Source organism: Megalops cyprinoides, chromosome 10, assembly GCF_013368585.1.
Source record: "Megalops cyprinoides isolate fMegCyp1 chromosome 10, fMegCyp1.pri, whole genome shotgun sequence".
Taxonomy (NCBI): domain Eukaryota; kingdom Metazoa; phylum Chordata; class Actinopteri; order Elopiformes; family Megalopidae; genus Megalops; species Megalops cyprinoides.
This window is the reverse complement of record NC_050592.1, coordinates 18007297-18026582: the sequence shown is the minus strand read 5'-3', so window position 1 is coordinate 18026582 and position 19286 is coordinate 18007297. Positions and strand designations below refer to the sequence as shown.

General features: G+C 41.1%; 1 protein-coding gene across 1 annotated transcript; it reads left to right on the top strand.

The window, feature by feature from the left end:
- The first annotated feature begins 4256 nt into the window (after positions 1 to 4256).
- On the top strand, positions 4257 to 17026 carry rbm24b (RNA binding motif protein 24b). The gene is made up of 4 exons (XM_036538916.1): positions 4257 to 4710; positions 6235 to 6358; positions 6915 to 6969; positions 14569 to 17026. Exons 1-4 carry the CDS (start codon positions 4543 to 4545, stop codon positions 14915 to 14917), a joined length of 696 nt encoding a protein of 231 aa, XP_036394809.1. The 5' UTR covers positions 4257 to 4542; the 3' UTR covers positions 14918 to 17026.
- Positions 17027 to 19286: the final 2260 nt, after the last annotated feature.

Below are 19286 nucleotides of genomic sequence, written 5' to 3'. Positions count from 1 at the left end.
TTGTAGTGCCCAAAATCTTACACCTCATCTTCGTTTAGCATTTTTAGCATAAGATCGAAATTTGTGAATATCTCCCTTTCATAAAGAGTACATTCATGGGGGACTAAGGAAACTGCAAAACCTTTCTCTTATGTAATGTTTTTCTTGCAAAATTTTACTGGCCCACAATTGAGTCAGAATTATGGGGAAATGTAGGTCACGTTAAAAAAATAAAAATAACTCTGGTACACTTCAGGTTTTAGGACTTTTCATAATGGGAACCCACACAGCAGGTGAAAGAAGCTACAAAAGCTAGTGGGCAAAAAAATCACACTGGCTTCTGAAAGGCATATCTGCAGTATAATAGGATAATTGTATTGATCAGTAAATCCCAAATGATTCCTCAACATACACTGAAGGGACAAATACACACGCTGCTTCATCTGAAAAGACATCCTATGTCACCCATATGTCTGTATGTGTTTGCCTGTGTCACAGCTGCTTTGCCTGCATGTGTGTGGTGGGCAGTTGCCGTGCAGTCAGGCTGTTTCCTCGTTAAAGATGCATGGGGGACACACAAGGAGCTGGCCCCTAGCAGTTGGGATGTTGTAAGCGGATCCCTCTGCTCCTGTTTCAGCTGCATTGTGCTGGGGCAATCCAAGCTAATTAATGTCTCGGTTAATGTGTGTGTGTGCTGGTAGGAATGCATGACAAGGCATCCTCACAACCCCCCCCCCCCCCCCCTCCCCCCATACACACTTAACAACTATTCCAAAGCTAAGCTAAGGACAGCTAAAAACTATGTATTGGATCATCTATTTTTGCTTAAAAATTGGAAAGGTTATATTTTAATTTTAATAGCTTTGAAGAGAGCTGATTTAGTTTGCTTGTCAAGAATTTTAATTCAGAAAACATGGGTTACATTTCTTCACATGTCAGTAACCTTAAAAATGAGATGTAACTGACCAAATACGCATCAACGTTCTGCTTATTGGAATGTCAGTGGAGGTTCAAATGGCTATATAGAGGCACCCAAAGGCTTTCTGTCTCCCTGTGATGCAAAAGGAGAACAGATACATTGGTAGTGTGCATTATGAAAGTTAAGGTCTGAGAGGTCTTGGAAAAGTGCTGGTAAATGGTCATTGATCTTCACAAGTTAGAGGATGGCTGTAAAGGAATTCACAAAAAGCTAAATGTACCACTTTCCACAGTAGTGTCCATTATTAAGAAACGCAAAGCCTTGCTAGGAAGAGGATGCATGTATATCTGACCTTCATCAGCTGTGAGACAAGTGGCTCGGGAGGCAACTGTAAATCCAAAGGTAACAGTTGGCGATTTCCTAAAAAAACTGACAAACTGGGTTATGAAGTGTCAACATGATCATTGTATTCATGGCCAGCTTACAAAGGAAGAAGGCAAGCCACACAAAGTGGCAAAATTAATTTGTCAGACTGCACTTGAATAACATTCAGAACTGTTTCTCATGGTCACATGAAATGGAAAGTGAGTTTGAAACATGTTTGTCCAGAAAAGGAGAAGACTATGAAATATGGGTTGGAATTTTAGGATTAGGGCTAGGATTATGGTTAGGGTTTTACAGTTAGGGTTTTAGGGTTTGGGTTGGGGTTTTAGGGTTTTAGGGTTTTAGGGTTAGGGTTGGGATTGTTAGGGTTGTCAGGATTGTTAGTGTTAGGGTTAGGGTTTTAGGAATTTAGTGTTTTAGGGTTAGAGATAGGGCTTTAGGGTTAGGGTTTTAGGATTTTAGGGTTTTAGGGTTGTTAGGGTTGGGTTTTAGGGTTTTAAGGTTAGGGTTTTAGGGTTAGGATTAGGAACTACAGGTCCCAGATCCCTTGTTGAGATGAAGAGAATATATAAGGAACGTCCTCTGGTGTAATTTATGCTATAAGAGGATTTACAAAGCACCAATTACAGGTCAATAAACATAACCCTTGTAATAATTATTAAAATAATTACAGAGGTAACTCAAACTCTAAACATCTTTAGAAAAATGGAATTGGTTAAAATACTTTAGAAATTTAACTTTAACTATGGTTGATGCCTAATTATGTGATAATTGATACTTCTCTAATTTCACAAGGTGTGAGGTGGCAGCCTTGTTTGTGTATGTGCATGTGAGCTGATCCTGATGACCTCAGGGGTTATGCGAGTTCGACCCGACAGGTGTGCTTCATTGGTGGGTCTGTGGCAGGACGTGTGGAATCTGAATTACTGTCCTCACCCTCACATTGTGGTCATCGCTCTCTTTTATTTACCTACCGTTACTTGGGCAGCTGCATCTCCCAGCGTGACTTGCACTGGAAGTAGAGTGTGCACAACGATGTGACAAGAGACATTTACACTCACGGGAGAGTGAGGTGTACGTGAATTGTCTGCTAGTGTAGCTGTGTAGTTTAGCTACCACATCAATCTCCCAAGTCCACCTGTTAAAAAAACAGCATGGGTTGCAGGTAATTGCATCAATTTACAGTTTAAATTCAATGGATAAAAATACTGCAGGTCCCAACAGAAACCCCTTACTTCAGTGTTATCATGTAGACCAAACATACAAGGCTACAGAATGATTGATCTGTCCAGCACCAGTGAGGGAAGGCCTTTTTTGCATTTTTACATATGCTGGATTATACAATATTGACTACAGTCACCCCCTACAATGACAGCTGAGTTTATATCATTTCTTAGTTGCTTAGAAGACACCGTTATCCAGTGCAACATTTTACTATTAATTTACACCATTTACTCACCAGGTGACCCTTTAACCTACTGGTTACAAGCCCAGTTCCCTGTCTGTTATACTGCACTCTACCCTTTGCAAAAAGCATAGGAGCCTAGAGTAGCATTGCATAAAATGTGTTTGTCACCCTCATTGGCTTCTTCACCTTTCACACAAAATAAGTCAGGCATTCAGTGTAGCTTGTTTTAGTATGGAGCCAAACTAGAAGCAGCTCCACTTCACCAATATCTGTGAAACATTGGTGTTGTCATGTCTTTGGCTTTTAAAGGATTCTACTTGTAATACAGCAATACAGCAATACAAGTACAACAGTGTACAAGTACAACAATACAACAGACTGCAATACAACAATAAAGGCACTGTTGTCATGACATGATATTCCCCTCAATTTCTGCAGAGACTTTTGCATATTTCATCTCAGGGCTTGTTTGTATGTTCTACTAGGTATTGGGCTACCGTAACTTTAGCTGGCTAATATTAGTTAGGTTAACAAAGTAAAAAAAAAAGTTTCTGCTGGCTTTCACATTATTTAGCAGATTAATCAGATAAAAACAACCTACATAATTTACAATATTTTTGGGAATTTTAAAAGACAACAACAACAACAAAAAAAACAGTATTTGCCAGCCACTGGAGCATCTGCCTAACTGCATGTGCCAAAAGCAGTTTTCAAAATTTCCTAATTTCCTCAGCTGCTTCATTGCAAATGCGGTGTACTACCTGCTTCAATGTTGTACAGCAGGGTTTCCCAACCTGAGGCCCAAGGGCCTTATGCAGCCCTAAAGAGCTTAATGTGTGGCCCCTTAAGTGACGGTGACCTCCAGCAGGAACTCGGTTAATGCTATTTGAGTATAACATTTATTCATTGAATTGAATCAGTACTCTAATAGCATTTAAACATATTTGATGTGATTAAATCTAATAGCATTTAATCACATAAAATATGAGTAAATGCTATTAGAGTATAGACAAAATAGTCTTAGTTCTGGTTATGTCTTTCATCTCACCAGAAACATGGAGAGCACAATGGCATGTATGTTTGGCAAAATAGCTGTTCCTTCACCTCAACTAAAATGACAGACTTCATACACAAATTAATAATTAGATGGGTAATAAAACTTTTGACAGTTGTCATCATCATCACAAATTTATTGCATATCAAAATGTAGAACCATTTTACTGAGGCCCTTTGGCAATGTCATTGGCACATTATGTCTCCCTCTCTATGCCATGTTGGCCATCCCTGTCTTAGGTGTTAACAAATGGCGCACGTCTGTTTTTGTTTATTTCAAATTGGACAGCATTTACAAACTCATCCGAAGCCCTGCAGCTTGGATACGGCCCTACACCGGGCACGCTGCGGACCGTCTAGAAAGCCTGCTGGGTCGACGGTGTCATTATCTTCCCGGCGTTTGTGGTTGCAGCGGGCGGTGGGCGTGTAGGAATTCGCTCCCAGTCCCTCCCTTTGTGCGAGCTGGGTGGAGTTAACGCGATTGCATTTAGAGGAATGAATCACACGCTCAACAGTTGGTTACAGCAGATCCACGAGGGAGAAGAGTTGTGAACACTTGTTTTGTTTTTTGAGAATCCGCTTAGTTTTCGCCCCGCGACGAGAAAATCTACCTCGGGTCTTACTTTTTACGTTTTTTAACAAAACGGTTATTTTTATGCATCTGCCTTTTCGCCATTATCAGCTTAATTGTATTTAACTGAATACAATTCATAACAAGTTATCTATCGATAGCTACCAAGGAAACATTGCACTATTTTTTTATTGTTCCTTTGATTTTTGCACTAGTAAATCGGTAAAGATGCACACGACGCAGAAGGACACGACCTATACAAAGATATTTGTGGGGGGTCTACCTTATCACACCACGGACTCCAGTCTCAGGAAATATTTTGAAGTGTTTGGGGAAATCGAGGAGGCTGTCGTAATTACTGACAGGCAAACCGGCAAATCCAGGGGTTATGGATTCGTAAGTAGGCTATTTTTTACTCTGTTGATCACCGCGTGTCACTGCTGTAGCTGGTGCTCATTGCCAACGCGCTATTTAATAACGTTAGCAGTGGCACATGATAGGGTATAAGTATCATACGAACTGTTTTTGTGGATTATTTGTTCATACTTCATACTACTTCGTCCTAGTTTAAACTAGAGAAAGAGTGAAAACAAACATTATATGCCAGTTGTTTTCTAACCTGGACCAGCCAAGTTCTTGCGTAATTGACTATTTTAAACCGGTAGAAATTGTTCTGTTAATTGATTGCGCAAATAACAATAAACAGTGAATCAAATATATAACCGAAGAGAAATAGTTTAGTTCAGTTTAGTTTGACAACTTTATAAGCTTCAACGTGCAATAACGGGTGGTATGCCTCTGGAAAGGATTTCAGTGTTTTCCCCTTGGATACTTAATATTGATAAACAGTACGCTTACATTAAAGAGAAACCAGTGAACATTTCGATGGTGAAGTTGACGACTTCTTTTTTGCCTTGAAAATATGTATAGTTACCGTTTTCCAGAGGTTTGGGCACTTTCATAAGTGGACTTGGCCTTTGAGTTATTACCAAGCTAGTGGTGAATCAGTTTGTCATCGAGGGCGAGCGACATTTTATACATGAGTACTGTATTTCCATATATTATGAGTACATAATGACCGTCTGCAAGCGGTGCCTCATTTCAGCAATTTTTACATGTATGTTGATGTTTTGAGAGAGAAACGAAGGGTTATACTATTGCTGCAATTTTTAAAAGAGGGTGTCTGTCGCTGTCTTTTTTTTTTTTTTAACATGGTTCAGTTAACCAGGCAAGGCCATGTTGTTACAGCATTTGCCATGTTGTTTTTAATATATGATAAGATAACTTCAAATGGTCTGTGTTTTGAGTTCATGGATTCAGTACTTTTAAGACTTTATAGCGAGGGTAAGGCCTTAAACGTCAGATTCAGTATCATGTGTTGCTTGTGGACTGGACAAACCAAACACGCGGTTGTAACGTGTGATTTATTCATTTATTTTTTTATTTTGGTACATTTTCGTTTTAGCTGACCGTTTTAGCCGAGGAAGTATGACGATTTCAATGACAATGCAGTAGCGTTCTACGGGACTTGTAATTTCAAGTGTGACAACAAAAAATGGCAACCTAACATTTGCAACTTGCCTGCCCATCACCTCATGTCTTTCTGTCGGCATCCCTTTGTTCCTTTTGTTTTACTCCCTGTATATCTATCTTTGTTCCCCTAAATATACACTCTACTCCTAATACTTGTTTCCTTGTCTCTTCCCCTTCCACCTACTTATGGGCCAGATTAAATCCTGGTTTTGACCAACCTTCCCTGAAAAGAAAATGATTTCTATTTTCAGCAATGCTCTACCAAGTAAAAATATGGATTTGTGATTTAACAGATACCCACAGTTTTGAGGTTGTGGCGTGTTTTTCCAAGTCGAGAATGTCCCGTCATGCCCAGGAGTGTTACTTGACTCTCTTTGCGACTTGCAGGTAACGATGGCTGACCGGGCCGCTGCAGAGAGAGCCTGCAAGGACCCCAATCCCATCATCGATGGCAGGAAGGCCAATGTGAACCTGGCCTACTTGGGGGCGAAGCCCCGTGTGATGCAGCCAGGTGAGACGGTGGCCTCACTTTGTGGGCTACGATAAGTTGTTTTCCCTCCAGAGCTTGGATGACTTAGATGCCATAAAATGGCCATCACTAACCAATCTGCATCTTTACACAATCTGCAGACTGTAGGGTTGAATGCAGCAGCCAAACGCTTATATTCAGAGGACTGTTCACAGAATGTCCGCCTAACTGACCTATATTTGACCTACATATCTTTCCATTAATTAAATATGTCTGTATGCAGTCATACACAACCACACTGATCCACCTGCAAGAAATGTTGAGGGGAGATGCTCTTAACCGATATTTTTTTGTTGTAATATTATAGACATATGTATATTACTAATGACATAAAAGAACAAGAAATAAGATTTCTGGTCGCCTTACCTTCGCTGAATGACATGAACTGTGAAACAACATTTAATTCAGGTGAGCTGGTACAGAGCTAAAGGATGGTCTTTATTGTTTACCTCTTACTTACTTACAATCGTGCCAAATGTTTTGATGGCTGTAATGATAATGGAGGAAAAACTATTTTCTGGTACTTTTTTTGTTCCAGGCTTCTCCTTTGGTGTTCCTCAGATTCACCCTGCATTCATTCAAAGGCCTTATGGGTAAGTGTTGCTGCATATTTAACACGAACACCTATTTTGAAGCTTTTTGTATTAGTAGAGATGCTTTGATCATTGTGCTGTACAGTATTCAGTATATTGGTCCATGTAAGGATATGATACTGGGAAGAATTATTATATTTGCCTGTGAGAAAACGGCAATCAGCAATTCTCCCCTCTCAGAGGCCCTTGGCAGTCCCCACTCTCACCCTTCCCTAATATGATAGTAATACAGTGACTAACAAGTTAATAATTGTCATACTGTCATACAGGTACATGTAATTTTGGAGGTATGTGCAGAGGAGGGGTCAATCACTGCCAAATGACATTTTTGGACAACTGTTTGTTTTTATGGACAACTTAGAATTTAATTAATCAATTTAGACATCTAGCAAAAAAAAAGATCATAATAAGTCGTATGTTGGATAATTTATCCATAAGATGGATAAGTCAACAACTACGTAGATCAGGGAAAGCTATTATTTTTCACTTGGAAATTGGCCAGCAGCAGCAGCAATACAGCAGGTTCAGAACATTAAGCACCCTGGCACTTATACTGGTCGCTGGCATGAATGAAATGTTCCATTGGTAGTTAACTTCATAGGTCACATTCATGCAGAACACAAGCTGCCCACTTTTTCCATGTATTTTACTCAGGAAGTGGAATCCATTGTTGGGACATTCATCATTTGCCATTTTCATCTGTAGTCTTTGAGGAATGAGTTTTTGCAGCAACTTTCTTTTTTGTAAGAATTTATTCAACAGTGTGGCAGTTACATAAAGTACCCAGTATCATATACTTATATGCTGTATCAACAATATGTTTGCACAGTGCACCGTAGTGAGAAGATTTTAGGTTTTATAGACTGTTTATCATTTAATGACCCGCTTAAGTTGAACACACATTGCTGTGTCTTTGTTCCATATTGAAGTGTCTGCACGGGTGTATAAATGGTAGGAGAGTAGATGTACTGTGCCTGTATTACAAGATGTTTGTTTTGTTTCTGTTTTTACATGAGTCCCAGAGTTAAGACGATGTCCCTTTCTTAATGTACCTTCACTTCACTGTTAAGAGGTGTGAGTGTACGTGTGTGGTTTATTTTTGTTTCCTTTTTTGTTATTCGTCTTCATGAAGGAAGACGACATTTGTTTCCAGCTCTTCCCAGCTTGACTCAATGTTATCTATCTCTCTCTGATCTGACAGGGTCGATAACGGTTAGGATAACTGGTGGGGTGACTTGATGGTTTGAGGAATAGCAGAGTCTGCTTTGCGCAGATCAGAAAATTCTTACCAGTAGAGTCAAGCACACACAAACAAGCTCAAAATGGTGATTAGATGCATGTACGTTGATTTTATTTTTTTTGTTGTTGTTGTTTTTTGAATAGCCAATAGAGCGGTGTGTGCTTTTGTATCGTTATGAAGTGATGTGGATAGCTAAACTGTGTGCTTTTATTCATTTAATGGGGGAAGATTTGGATTGAGATTTTTTGGGGGGGCTATTCTTTTGCAGTTTTGGTGAGGAGTGTTAACTTTGCCATGGAGTGCAAAGGGTGTTTTTTTTTTAATTTACGCTTTTGTGCTGTAGCTTGTTTTTATTATTTTGGTTAACAAGAGATTTGTATGTTTTGTTGTTGCTGGGGTGATTGCCACGTTTGCGTGTGATTTTTGATTTACCTCCACCCCCCACCCCCCCAAAACAAAACAACTCAACTCATGGCTTGCATGTTGCAGTTTTTTTCTTTCCTTTTTTGTTTTATCACTCTTTTTGATTTTTTTTTCCCTTTATATTAACTTCATGCTTTCTCTCTCACTTACATTGATAGATTCTTATCTGCTCTTTGAGCCTCTCTGTCTCTCTCCCTATTTCTGTCTCACTCTCTTTCTGTCTCTCTCACTCTGTGAATATCAACCTCCCTAGCAGTTTGACAGTTGTATCCCTACATGCTACATGTTAGGCTCAGTTGTGTTTGTCAGTCCGTGATGGAAAGTTGTAAACAAAGGGAGCTAAAGGCCTGAAAATGTGGAAGCACTGTAATGTATGACCTTCAATGCATGCATCTATCACGTGCTTGTGGGTAGGTTTAGAAAAAGATATTTTTGGGAGGGGGGGGGGGGGGGGGGGCTGGAAAAAAGAGAGGAAAAAAGATTGGGTGAGGGTGGGAGCTGGACCAAGAGAAGATGAGGTGAGAGAGAGCGAGCAGAGATGAAGAGGTGGCGGTAATACAGAGCAGAATAGAGGGGGTGGGGGGCTGGGTGATGGATCAGGGCCTCTCTGCTGGAACAATGCAGGGTATTAACAGGACTGAGTGCGGCCGGGGCGTGTCGACAGGGTGGCATTTTTTTTTTTTACTCTTCAGTTTGTTTTTGTTTGCTTCTCCTCTTCATTCCATTTTAATTCCTCTGTGGTAGACTAGCTTACTATTTTTTTTCTGCTGTGCTGCAGCTATCTTCCTTTTGTCACACAAGCACAAACAAATAAGTCAAGATGCCACAGCCTGTTACCAGCTTTCGTTGCATGGGTCCTCGATGCTAAAACACAAATAGGCCCATTGTGCCACGCAAAGCTGACAGTGCTGATTGGGCAGTTGTGTAAAGGCCAATGTCAGCCGGCAGGGTTGTCCTGCGCAAACAATTGCCAGCGCTTTATAAACAGGTGGAAAATACCAGAAGTGATGTATTTGAAAATGTGCAGAAAGTGTGGGTAGATACCCAAATAGCAAAGAAGCTGAAAGCCCAGAAGGTCAGTTGGCAGCTGTCGTAATGCGCTAACGGGGCCGCGCTTCTCAAATTCGCTGGCAAACCGAACCCCGGCCTGCAGCGCTGAATAATGGATGATTCGGACATGTCTGCGAACAACAGGTGGGCAGTGAAGTATGCACAGGCTGTGTCACCACTCTATCCCGGAGGTTATCCGTGTATCCATGTGATTTACAAAGCATCTTTATTTAGCCCTGAACTTTGCGGAACCTGGAATGCTCGGGGGTCAGGCCAGAGAAAACGTGTTTATATTTGAGCAACAAACCACATGGCTGGGAAGAGCGTGCGGTAACGGGAAGGGGGGGGGGGGGGGTATTTTTAACCTGGCACATGAACGTCTGCCTGGCACCTAGAGGGTAAAATTGCTGCTTTTGGGACGTATAGTCCGCCACTGTCACAAATGGAGGCGGTGACCCCCATAAGGGAGATTCATGAAACATCAATGCGTTAATATGCCCTTTGTTTGTGATAATTCTTTAGATTATTTACGTGGAGACATGGAAGGCAAGGATTTTGAAATAACAAAATAAACACACGCCACAAAATAATCAAGTTGCTTTTATGAATTGAATTGTAATAAGAGTAGTAAGCATGAAAGTAAAGGTTATGAAATAAGTAACTGCAATAAAACAACAGGAGACATAATAATTTAAATACAGTGCTTCTAATTTTTAAGTAAAATCACCAGAGAGGAAGAGAATGAGAGGAGTAGAAGGGCAGAAAGAGGGGAGGTGATGAGAGTTGGTGAGAGTGAGTAGAAAGAGAGAGAGAGAGAGAGAGAGAGAGACGACAGAGGGGAATTCCGCCTCTCGCAGGCAGTGTCTTGTGGACGGGAACATTCCGCTCAGCTCGTCCTTATACAGCTGTTGGAAGCCCTACTGGGATGACGGGGGGAGCGAAAATAGCCTGCCCCCAGCCCCTGTTGTCAGTCACAGAGACTGGGCAGGGGGAGCAAGACTGTGTGGAGCTAGGCAACAGGGTGTATATCTGTCTGTGTGTGTGTGTGTGTGTGTGTGTGTGTGTGTGTGTGTGTGTGTGTGTGTGTGTGTCAGTGTCAATGAGTTGCTCCATAGGTTTCACACTAACACCTGTTCCATTGTATGTGTTTTGGAGCCGGCTGAAGGGGGACAAGGTACAAAGGGGCAAATCTGCCCGGATACAGAGGCCTGCTCCTCTCCTCCTCTCCATCCCAGTCTTTTCTCATGTCCTGTATCTATTCTGATCTGTCTGCAGGGGAAAAGTAGTTGGTTAAAATAAAATGGATTTCATTGGCTGTGAACAAAAATAAGAAGTACAAAGTTTCATTAAAGTCTGAAATGCTGAATTCCCTCAGCAAGAGGAAGATGAAATCAATTGTAATCGCACATACACAGACAGACAGTCCTACACTAACATTTAATTTTAAATTGAAAGTAGTTAAGGAGGGGAATTTAAGGAGAGTCCCAGCTGAATTAAACCTGATGGCAATTTGAGGCCTGACTATTGCAGAGAAACCTCTTCAGGACTAAATTTTAATTAATAGTGTGCCATCTGTGTGTATAGCGATCTCTCTTTAACTGTGTTTGCGTGCCCGTGCGTGTGTATGTGTGTGGGTGTGGGGATGGATGTTGACAGATACACTTTGCCGGGCCGTAGTGTGTTGTGTTAATGTTGCGTTGATGTGTTGTGTGGTCAAGCTCGTGTTGTGACCGTAACTGTCTTGTGAGAGCAGCAGGAAGTGCAGGGGGTTCTGCTTCCTTGTCTAAACGCATCTCTGTAAGATGTTGCAGAAGCTTCTTTGACTTTAGAGTGAGTTCTGCACTGCAGGTTTTTATTTTTTTTTGGGGGGGGGGGGGGGAGGGGGGGGTCATTTTCTTATTTTAATGAGTGGTTATGCTGTGTTGATGACACTTTGGACTGTTGACTTTTTGTGACGCCTGTGTTTGTATTTCTATCATTTTATTTGGGCTCTTTTTTTGTATTGGGGGAAGGGTGGAGTGGCAAAGAAGTGACTACATAATTGAGTGCTGAGTCTGCAAACAAAGTAGGGTTGCCATGATAGAATTCTCTAAATTGCCTTGTTTTCAAATTTGAATTCTATTTCGTCCAATGAAGATTGGAAAGTTTTTAACTTTCAAATTACCTGGTTTTGAGATATATGGGGTAGCAGTTGTTTTGCCCCAGTTATATCAATCAGAGCCAATGAACTAATTTCCAATTTGACTACAATGCATCTTTCAGTGGAGAAGCATTCTATTCATCAAACATGCCTTTAATTATTTAAAAGTGACACTAGCCCACAAAAATAAAATCCTTCATGCGCAGGAAGCCTGCAACTGTAAATTTCATAGATACTTAACAGGCTATATGGAATTGCTGCACATAGGTAACAGCTACATCTACATGGAAGGAATTAGGTGAATATATGATTTAACAAACATTGACACTATAGATGAATCTCGGTCTGTCCTCTGGCATAGTGTAGGATGAGTGCACTAAGTCTACTTTTACTTTAAAATTTGGACTGTGAACCGGAATGCATATTGATCTGCTGACCTTTTTTTTTTTTTTTTCCATTATGAATGGGCCACACTTTTTTTTTTTAGATTTTCAGTGTAGATTTTACACCTTCACAAACTGAGTCAGAGATATCCACATCTGTTCAGACTCGCTAAAAGCACTTAAATGCAATGCTTCAGTTTATATGAAGAATACAAAATATCTGATACTTGTAGTAGCTCGCTATTAATTTGGATTTGTCCCTTTCAAAAAAACCCAAACAAACAAAAAAAGCTATTTAAAGAATCAGAAATGCCGATTCAGACTGGAAAGAGGCTCAGGAGCCTAATCATGTATGTACTGAATGGCAGAAATGTGACACTGTGGTTCCTCGCTCTCTTTGTCCCAGGCTGCTTACTTAATCAAAACACCCTAAATCTCTGTGCCATCCGGCGCGAGGCTCTTTGCTGGCTGTTCCTCCCCCCACCGGCCCCTCCACTTTGACAAAACTGTTTTTGAAAACTGTCCAGCTGTCAAAACGACACTGACACATCCACAATGCGGCCTCATCCCCTCCTCTCAGAGCGAGACTCGCTATGGGCCCCCGGGGGGAATAAAACCGCACTGGCAGACACGTGACGGGGCGTGAAGCTGACCCCCGCAACCGCAGGACTCCGCCGACTCGGCAAACTACTGCCACGATTAGGTCAGAACCACGGCCCTGCCAGCCAATCACGAAGCGCAGGCCTGAAAAGTGGCCGTTTAGACCTGTGCTTCCGATTTCTGATTGGTTAATGGATCAAAGTTTATCAAAATAGGACAAAAAAAAACAGGAAACTAGATTTGAATCTCAAATACTAGGGTCTACATCATCTTGCTTAAGTTTGACTTCTTGGGCCATATTCATAAAAAAAATTCTTAGGGTAGAGGATGGACTGCATCTTTGAAATTCCTTCTTGCCTACGATGTGCACCTATAAGCATATTCGTGTAAGTATTATGAGTACTTACATCTGGAATTAAACCAAACTCTTGGATGAAGAGCAAAATATTCCTTACATCATTGCTAGGAAAACCATCAGCTGTACATGAACTTGCATACTAATTTGCAACTTTGCAGCATTTTTTAGCAGTGACATTACCTAATAACTTGTCAGGTTTAGTATTCCCCATTCTTTATGTGTTTGGATTACCATTAATGTCCCTGATTTAATCATAACTATTAATGTCTCCTATATACATGCATGTACAAAAATATAGATTGATTGTTGTATAAGTAAAACAAATTCCTTGAATGCCCCTTAAAATTGGTTACATAACTACATATTTAAAGTCTCCATTTGAATGATCCATTAAACATATGTACTTACGGCCAGTCAAATGAAGCTTCAATAGGATAGCTGCATGTTTGTCAGTTTTTGCAGCGGTTACCACTTCTATTTCAAAAATGGCATTATTTCTGTGCATCATTGATGTCAATGACTAATTAAACCTTTTACAAACAATCCTGCCCAATTCATTGATATCATTTGGTAAATTTGTTATCATCATAGATGCTGAAGGCACTTGATGGTGGATGAACATTGTTAGCTTATTACAGTCGTTTAGCTGCATCGTCAATTCTTCTCAGCCTCTTGGCACTCTGATTGTAAGAGGTCCTTGTTGGTATTCCCAGCTTTCTGCTGTTTCTTCATCAGATCCAAAAGACTTCAAGAATCAGTCTACTTTGTGACTGGTTTACTGGCACTATTAGAGTTTTCCCTCAACTGAGTGCCAGTTTTTACTTTTAAGAATTTTTATGGATATGGTCCCTTATGTTAATGTGTTAGCATGAACCAAATTCAGACTACTCACAATAATTAATATATTTTTAAATAATACACCCAAGAAGGTGCAGCAGTGTTAGTGTTCATGTCATACGCCTAAAGGCAGGCAGTCTTTTTAACGCATTTGGGCAGTTTTCGTCATCTTCATGTTGACAGCACCATAACACAAAATGCAGGCTCAAGTTTTTTTTTTTTTTAACCCATTACTAATAGGGTTTGTATTAAATCAGTGATTTGGTGATTGCTATATTTTAAAAAGTAAAAAATAAAAACAATGAAGATACACTGTCAATATTCTGAGCAGTCCATTTTTTCCCACATATAGGCATCTGTTATGGCAACCCTATGTATCTAATAACAACTACATTGAGTTTTTATTGGTGTTTTCCATTACGTTATTGTGAATGGTGTATCTGAGAGATTGGCCGCTGTGGGCTTTTTTTTCCTTTTTTTTTGGTGGGGGTGGGTGGGATGCTGAACTGATCACTGCATCGCTCAGTGGCAGTGACTGACACCCCTTGGTTTGATCTCTGTCCCGCAGGATCCCAGCTCACTACGTGTACCCGCAGGCCTTCGTGCAGCCCAGCGTAGTGATCCCGCACGTGCAGCCCACCGCCGCCGCGGCTGCCGCCGCCAGCTCCCCGTACATCGATTACACCGGCGCTGCCTACGCGCAGTACTCCGCCGCCGCCACGGCCGCCGCCGCCGCCGCCTACGAGCAGTACCCGTACGCCGCCTCCCCCGCCGCGGCGGGCTACGTGGCCACCGCCGGCTACGGCTACGCTGTCCAGCAGCCCCTGGCCACCGCCGCCCCTGGGTCGGCCGCTGCGGCGGCCGCGGCCTTCGGTCAGTACCAGCCCCAGCAGCTGCAGGCTGACCGCATGCAATAGCGGCCGTCGGACGGAGCCGGGTGCGATGGGGGCGGGGAAACGAACGCCCACGTGATGCTGTGAGCGGAGGGAGGTGGGGTGTGGGGGGCGGGCAAATGTGAAGGAGACACGGGGTGTTAGCAGTGGGATGACGGCGAGGAAGGCGGCTGGTGCTTGGTTGGTTGGTGATAGTGAGGTTGTAATTCCTTGGCTTTCCAACTTGCAGTGATTCTACCAAAGAAGAGAGGAAAACTTTTTTTAAATCAGCAGAACAGTATGAGGAAAGAGATGAATATTTACTTTATTACTACTATGATTATTATTATTATTATTATCATTATCATTATTTTTGTTTTATTTAAATTTATTTGTATTTATTGAAGGAAAAAGCAACTTAAAACTGGTGTTAAAGTAGGCAAGGCCTTAATCCCACTATCGTAACAGTGAATAACTTAGGTGACAGTTTTATTTGATGAGCATATATTAGAGGTGTCCCAGTGTGTTTTCTTTCTGAAACCCTTTAATAATATTTATTGTCATTTTAGAGATCTTTTTGTACTGTCTTGACACGTGCATTGAAGTTTTTTTCTTTTCCAATGATCAGGTATTTTCCAGTGAATTTAAGAACCTCTCCAGATCAGGGAATAGTAGACATAAGTATGAAGAAAAAAAAAGTTGTCGTTCATATCACATGTAAGGACTACCTTTTATCTTCCGAATGCTGAATGTCCTTCTATTACTTTTGTCTTGATCTATGCAAAGCAAAGCAAAAAAAAAAAGAATATAAAGAATGATTGCAGGAGAAAGCTGAAGGAATTCTTTCACAAATGTTCTCTACAATGGGCATCGAACAAAAGTACCCATGAAGACAAAAGGTTTCAGACACAAGCGAAGAGCAGAGTACAATTGATGCGCATGCACGCGCGCACACACACACACACACACACGCACATACATACGCACATACACACACACACACACACACACACACACACACACACACAGAAGAACAACAGCAAAGGGCAGACGGCACAGTTCGCTCCCTTCCGCAGGTTCTGTGGGATCAGATGGGAGCCACTCTCGGGACAATTGGTGACGCAGACAGAGTGCTCTGGAAAGGACACATCGCTTGTGCTCCTTTGATGAGCTGTCACATTTTAATCCCCCTACCCCGTCCGTTTGGGAACGAACTCCAACTGCTGGTGTCAGCATTTCCAATTCTGTCCCGGATCAGGAGCGGGAGCTGGAGCAGGAGCCACCTCTGACCACTACAGAGACTTTTTTTCGGTCTGTAAGTCGCACCTGTAGGTCTGTAGGTCTGTTTCACTTTTTTCTTCACTGAAATGCAGGAGGGAACGCAGGATAGAGAGAGAGGCAATGTGAAGCTTAAATATTAGTATGTGGTTCTTATCGTGCCTTATGATATTTGTAAAGCTATTTAAGAGAACAGATATTTATTTTGAAAGTTTGACTATGTTGAGCACTAAGGAAAGGGACTTAGTGGCGGTACTGTATAAATTAATATTATGTATTCATCTCATGGCATATAAGTTAAGTAGGTATAGTTTGAAGCATTAACATATTCAACCAAAAATTATGACTAGGACTTATTTAAGATACAAATCTGTATGTGCACTGTACAAATATATATTTTTTCCTTTTGAATTTTAGAATATGACATTAAATATTTTTTAGTTTGCCTTTTCTATGAAACATTTTAAATGCAGACCTGTTCTTTATTAGATAGAAAAACAGCATTACAGCAACAACAGAATGAAATGCTGCTTTATACATTAGAATGTATCGTCTTTGCCTAGTTTGGATAGCTGTGCTTTTACTGTAAACTTCATCAGATGAACTATTTTACACTATTGGGAATTTTTATACTTGAACTATTTCTTACAAGGGAAAATATGAAAAAAAAAACATGACATAACTTTTTAAGAGCTTTTCATTGTCACTGGATTATGTTATGTAAAGTGTTTGGACAAACATGGTGGGAAACTCTTGTGTTTATTTACTATTTAAATGCAAAGGTCCTGTTGATTTTAAAAATGTATGATTTCAGAATTTCAATTCAATGTACTCTAAGCAATAAAATAAAGTAATAAATATAAATCTATATACAGATCCTAGTATTGCTGTGCTTATTTGTACGTACTATGATGATACTAGGTCTGGTGTGTCTGTGATGTCAGCATTGAGTGGGTTTATTTTGACAGTGGGTCATTTTTGTCATCCAAAAATGTGGCAAAAGCCAATCAAGGAAGCAGCAGATCATCTTCCCTTAGTAAAGGTGGCTAACCACTCACCCTAAGTGCTTCTGTCACTGTGCGTGTGCGTGTGCATGTGCGTGTGTGTGTGTGTGTGTGTGTGTGTGAGTGTGAACGTGTATATGGCTTGTGCGTTGGAAGGCAGGTTGAAAAAGGGGGAATTGTTTTACAAAATTCTTGGGGTGAAAATTAGAATATGGTTTCAAGGCAGAACTGTCTATCCTTCCTTGCATCTAGCTTGTCCTCTTTGACGTGATCAGTCATTTCAATGTTTTTATTTGCAACTCTCTGAAATAAAGCACCCTGTGACCCATGACACCTCCCTTGGTTCCTTTGGCACAGTCACTGCCAGGATGTCTTGAGCGTGAGTCACACTGATGTTTGCTGTATGTTTTCCCTGGGAAAAGACACCAGAGCTCATTTCTGAGCATTAGGGGGGATTTCATGTCAACCCAGAGGTTCCATCCATGATCATCCATAAACATTTGTTTTCAAATGGAATGTTATGCACTTTAAATTGAGATTCACATGTGTTGCAGATTAGCCATTATGTGATTGAAGAGTACAGTATTGACCTTTAATTTCAGAGGACTGAGGGCCTCTTTCATCACTAAGTTACCAGAAGGAACATTAGTCATTATTACTGCCCCATCCCTATCAAATATACATTGGTCAATTCAGTGCTATTTATAGATGTATATGGCGCTAGTCATCGAGTGTTGCTAGCCTGGCAATGTTGTAATCATATCTTGAAACATGACAACCATGTTAGGTTGACCAAGAGTAACTTGTTCTCATACATTTTTCATCACAAACATAAAACTAAAAAGGCGCTTTACACTTCTGGGTGTAAAGCGCCTTTTTAGTTTTAATGCATATCAAAACCATGTACAAGTACTTGATAATATGATGCATTTCTCCCATGTATTCTCCAAAGTCAATCAAATCTGGGTTCATAGGCATCCCATCATATTGATATTGACCATTTTGGTTCGACATGGAGAGTAAACATAATAATGGCTGCCTGTGTATGTGTCCTTCTATTGGAGAGTCCTCTTTTAATGCAACCCTGTTTTGGAATTGACAGTTGTTTACTAGGCTTCTCCCACTGCGACAATCTCTGCACTCACACAGGAACACTCAGGCAAGTTGAATGCAACCCTCCGACACTTGAACACAGCCAGCGGGTCCCACTACCAAGAGAGACAGCCACTTCAGCTTTGCACAACCCCATGCCATAGCCCGGTACCTCCTGCAAACAGCCTTGCCTGCTGAGCCCCTCGGTACCCCATAATCCTCTGTCCTCTTTTGTCAAATGAAGTTACTGAGTTGTCAGGGTCCATTGAGATCAGACTTAAATCTAGTTTACACCTAGATGAACAACAACAAAAACACTAAATTGACAGGCCTCATATATTCAGAAACATGCCATTTCATTGTTCTTCACTTCAACTACTCCTTTAACTACTGACCTGCTGGTGCTTAGAAGCAGAAACTTTAAAGGACCAAAGCTGGCCTTGTCTGTTGTGAAATGAGGACACCGTCATCGATCCCTCCTCTTCCATGTTGGCAACATGATGATATTGATGTCTGCGCAAGCTTAAGACCCTGCTATTATGAGTCTCAGCGACCCACAAAGCGCAGCACACTGTTCCGCGAGGAACCCGTGAATAATTCATGGATTCGCTAATCAATGGGAAATGTCAAATGCTTGAAACCTCGCATCAGCCCCTCTGTTTTGACAGTTTCTGTTTTTGCCCGCTGTAACGTGTAACACAATATGGGCAACTAAGCCGCTACACATGATAGCGCAGCAGCAGAAACTTTCCACATTACATCACCGTCCGCACTGACACATTGCTAGACCACAAAACCTGATCAATTTTAAATTGATGGAGTAGTCATTCAAAACATAATTGGAACTATTGCAAAATGTGTGTGCGTGCGAGAGAGAGAGAGAGAGAGAGAGAGAGAGAGAGAGAGAGAGAGAGAGAGAGGGTTAGCCTTGACCTGGAAGCGAAAATCTTGTGGGTTTGCAAAAGTCCTTCTTATTGACTGCTTCTAATAGGAATCGGTTTGACGAGGGTTTCCACGCAACACTTATAAATGTAATCTTT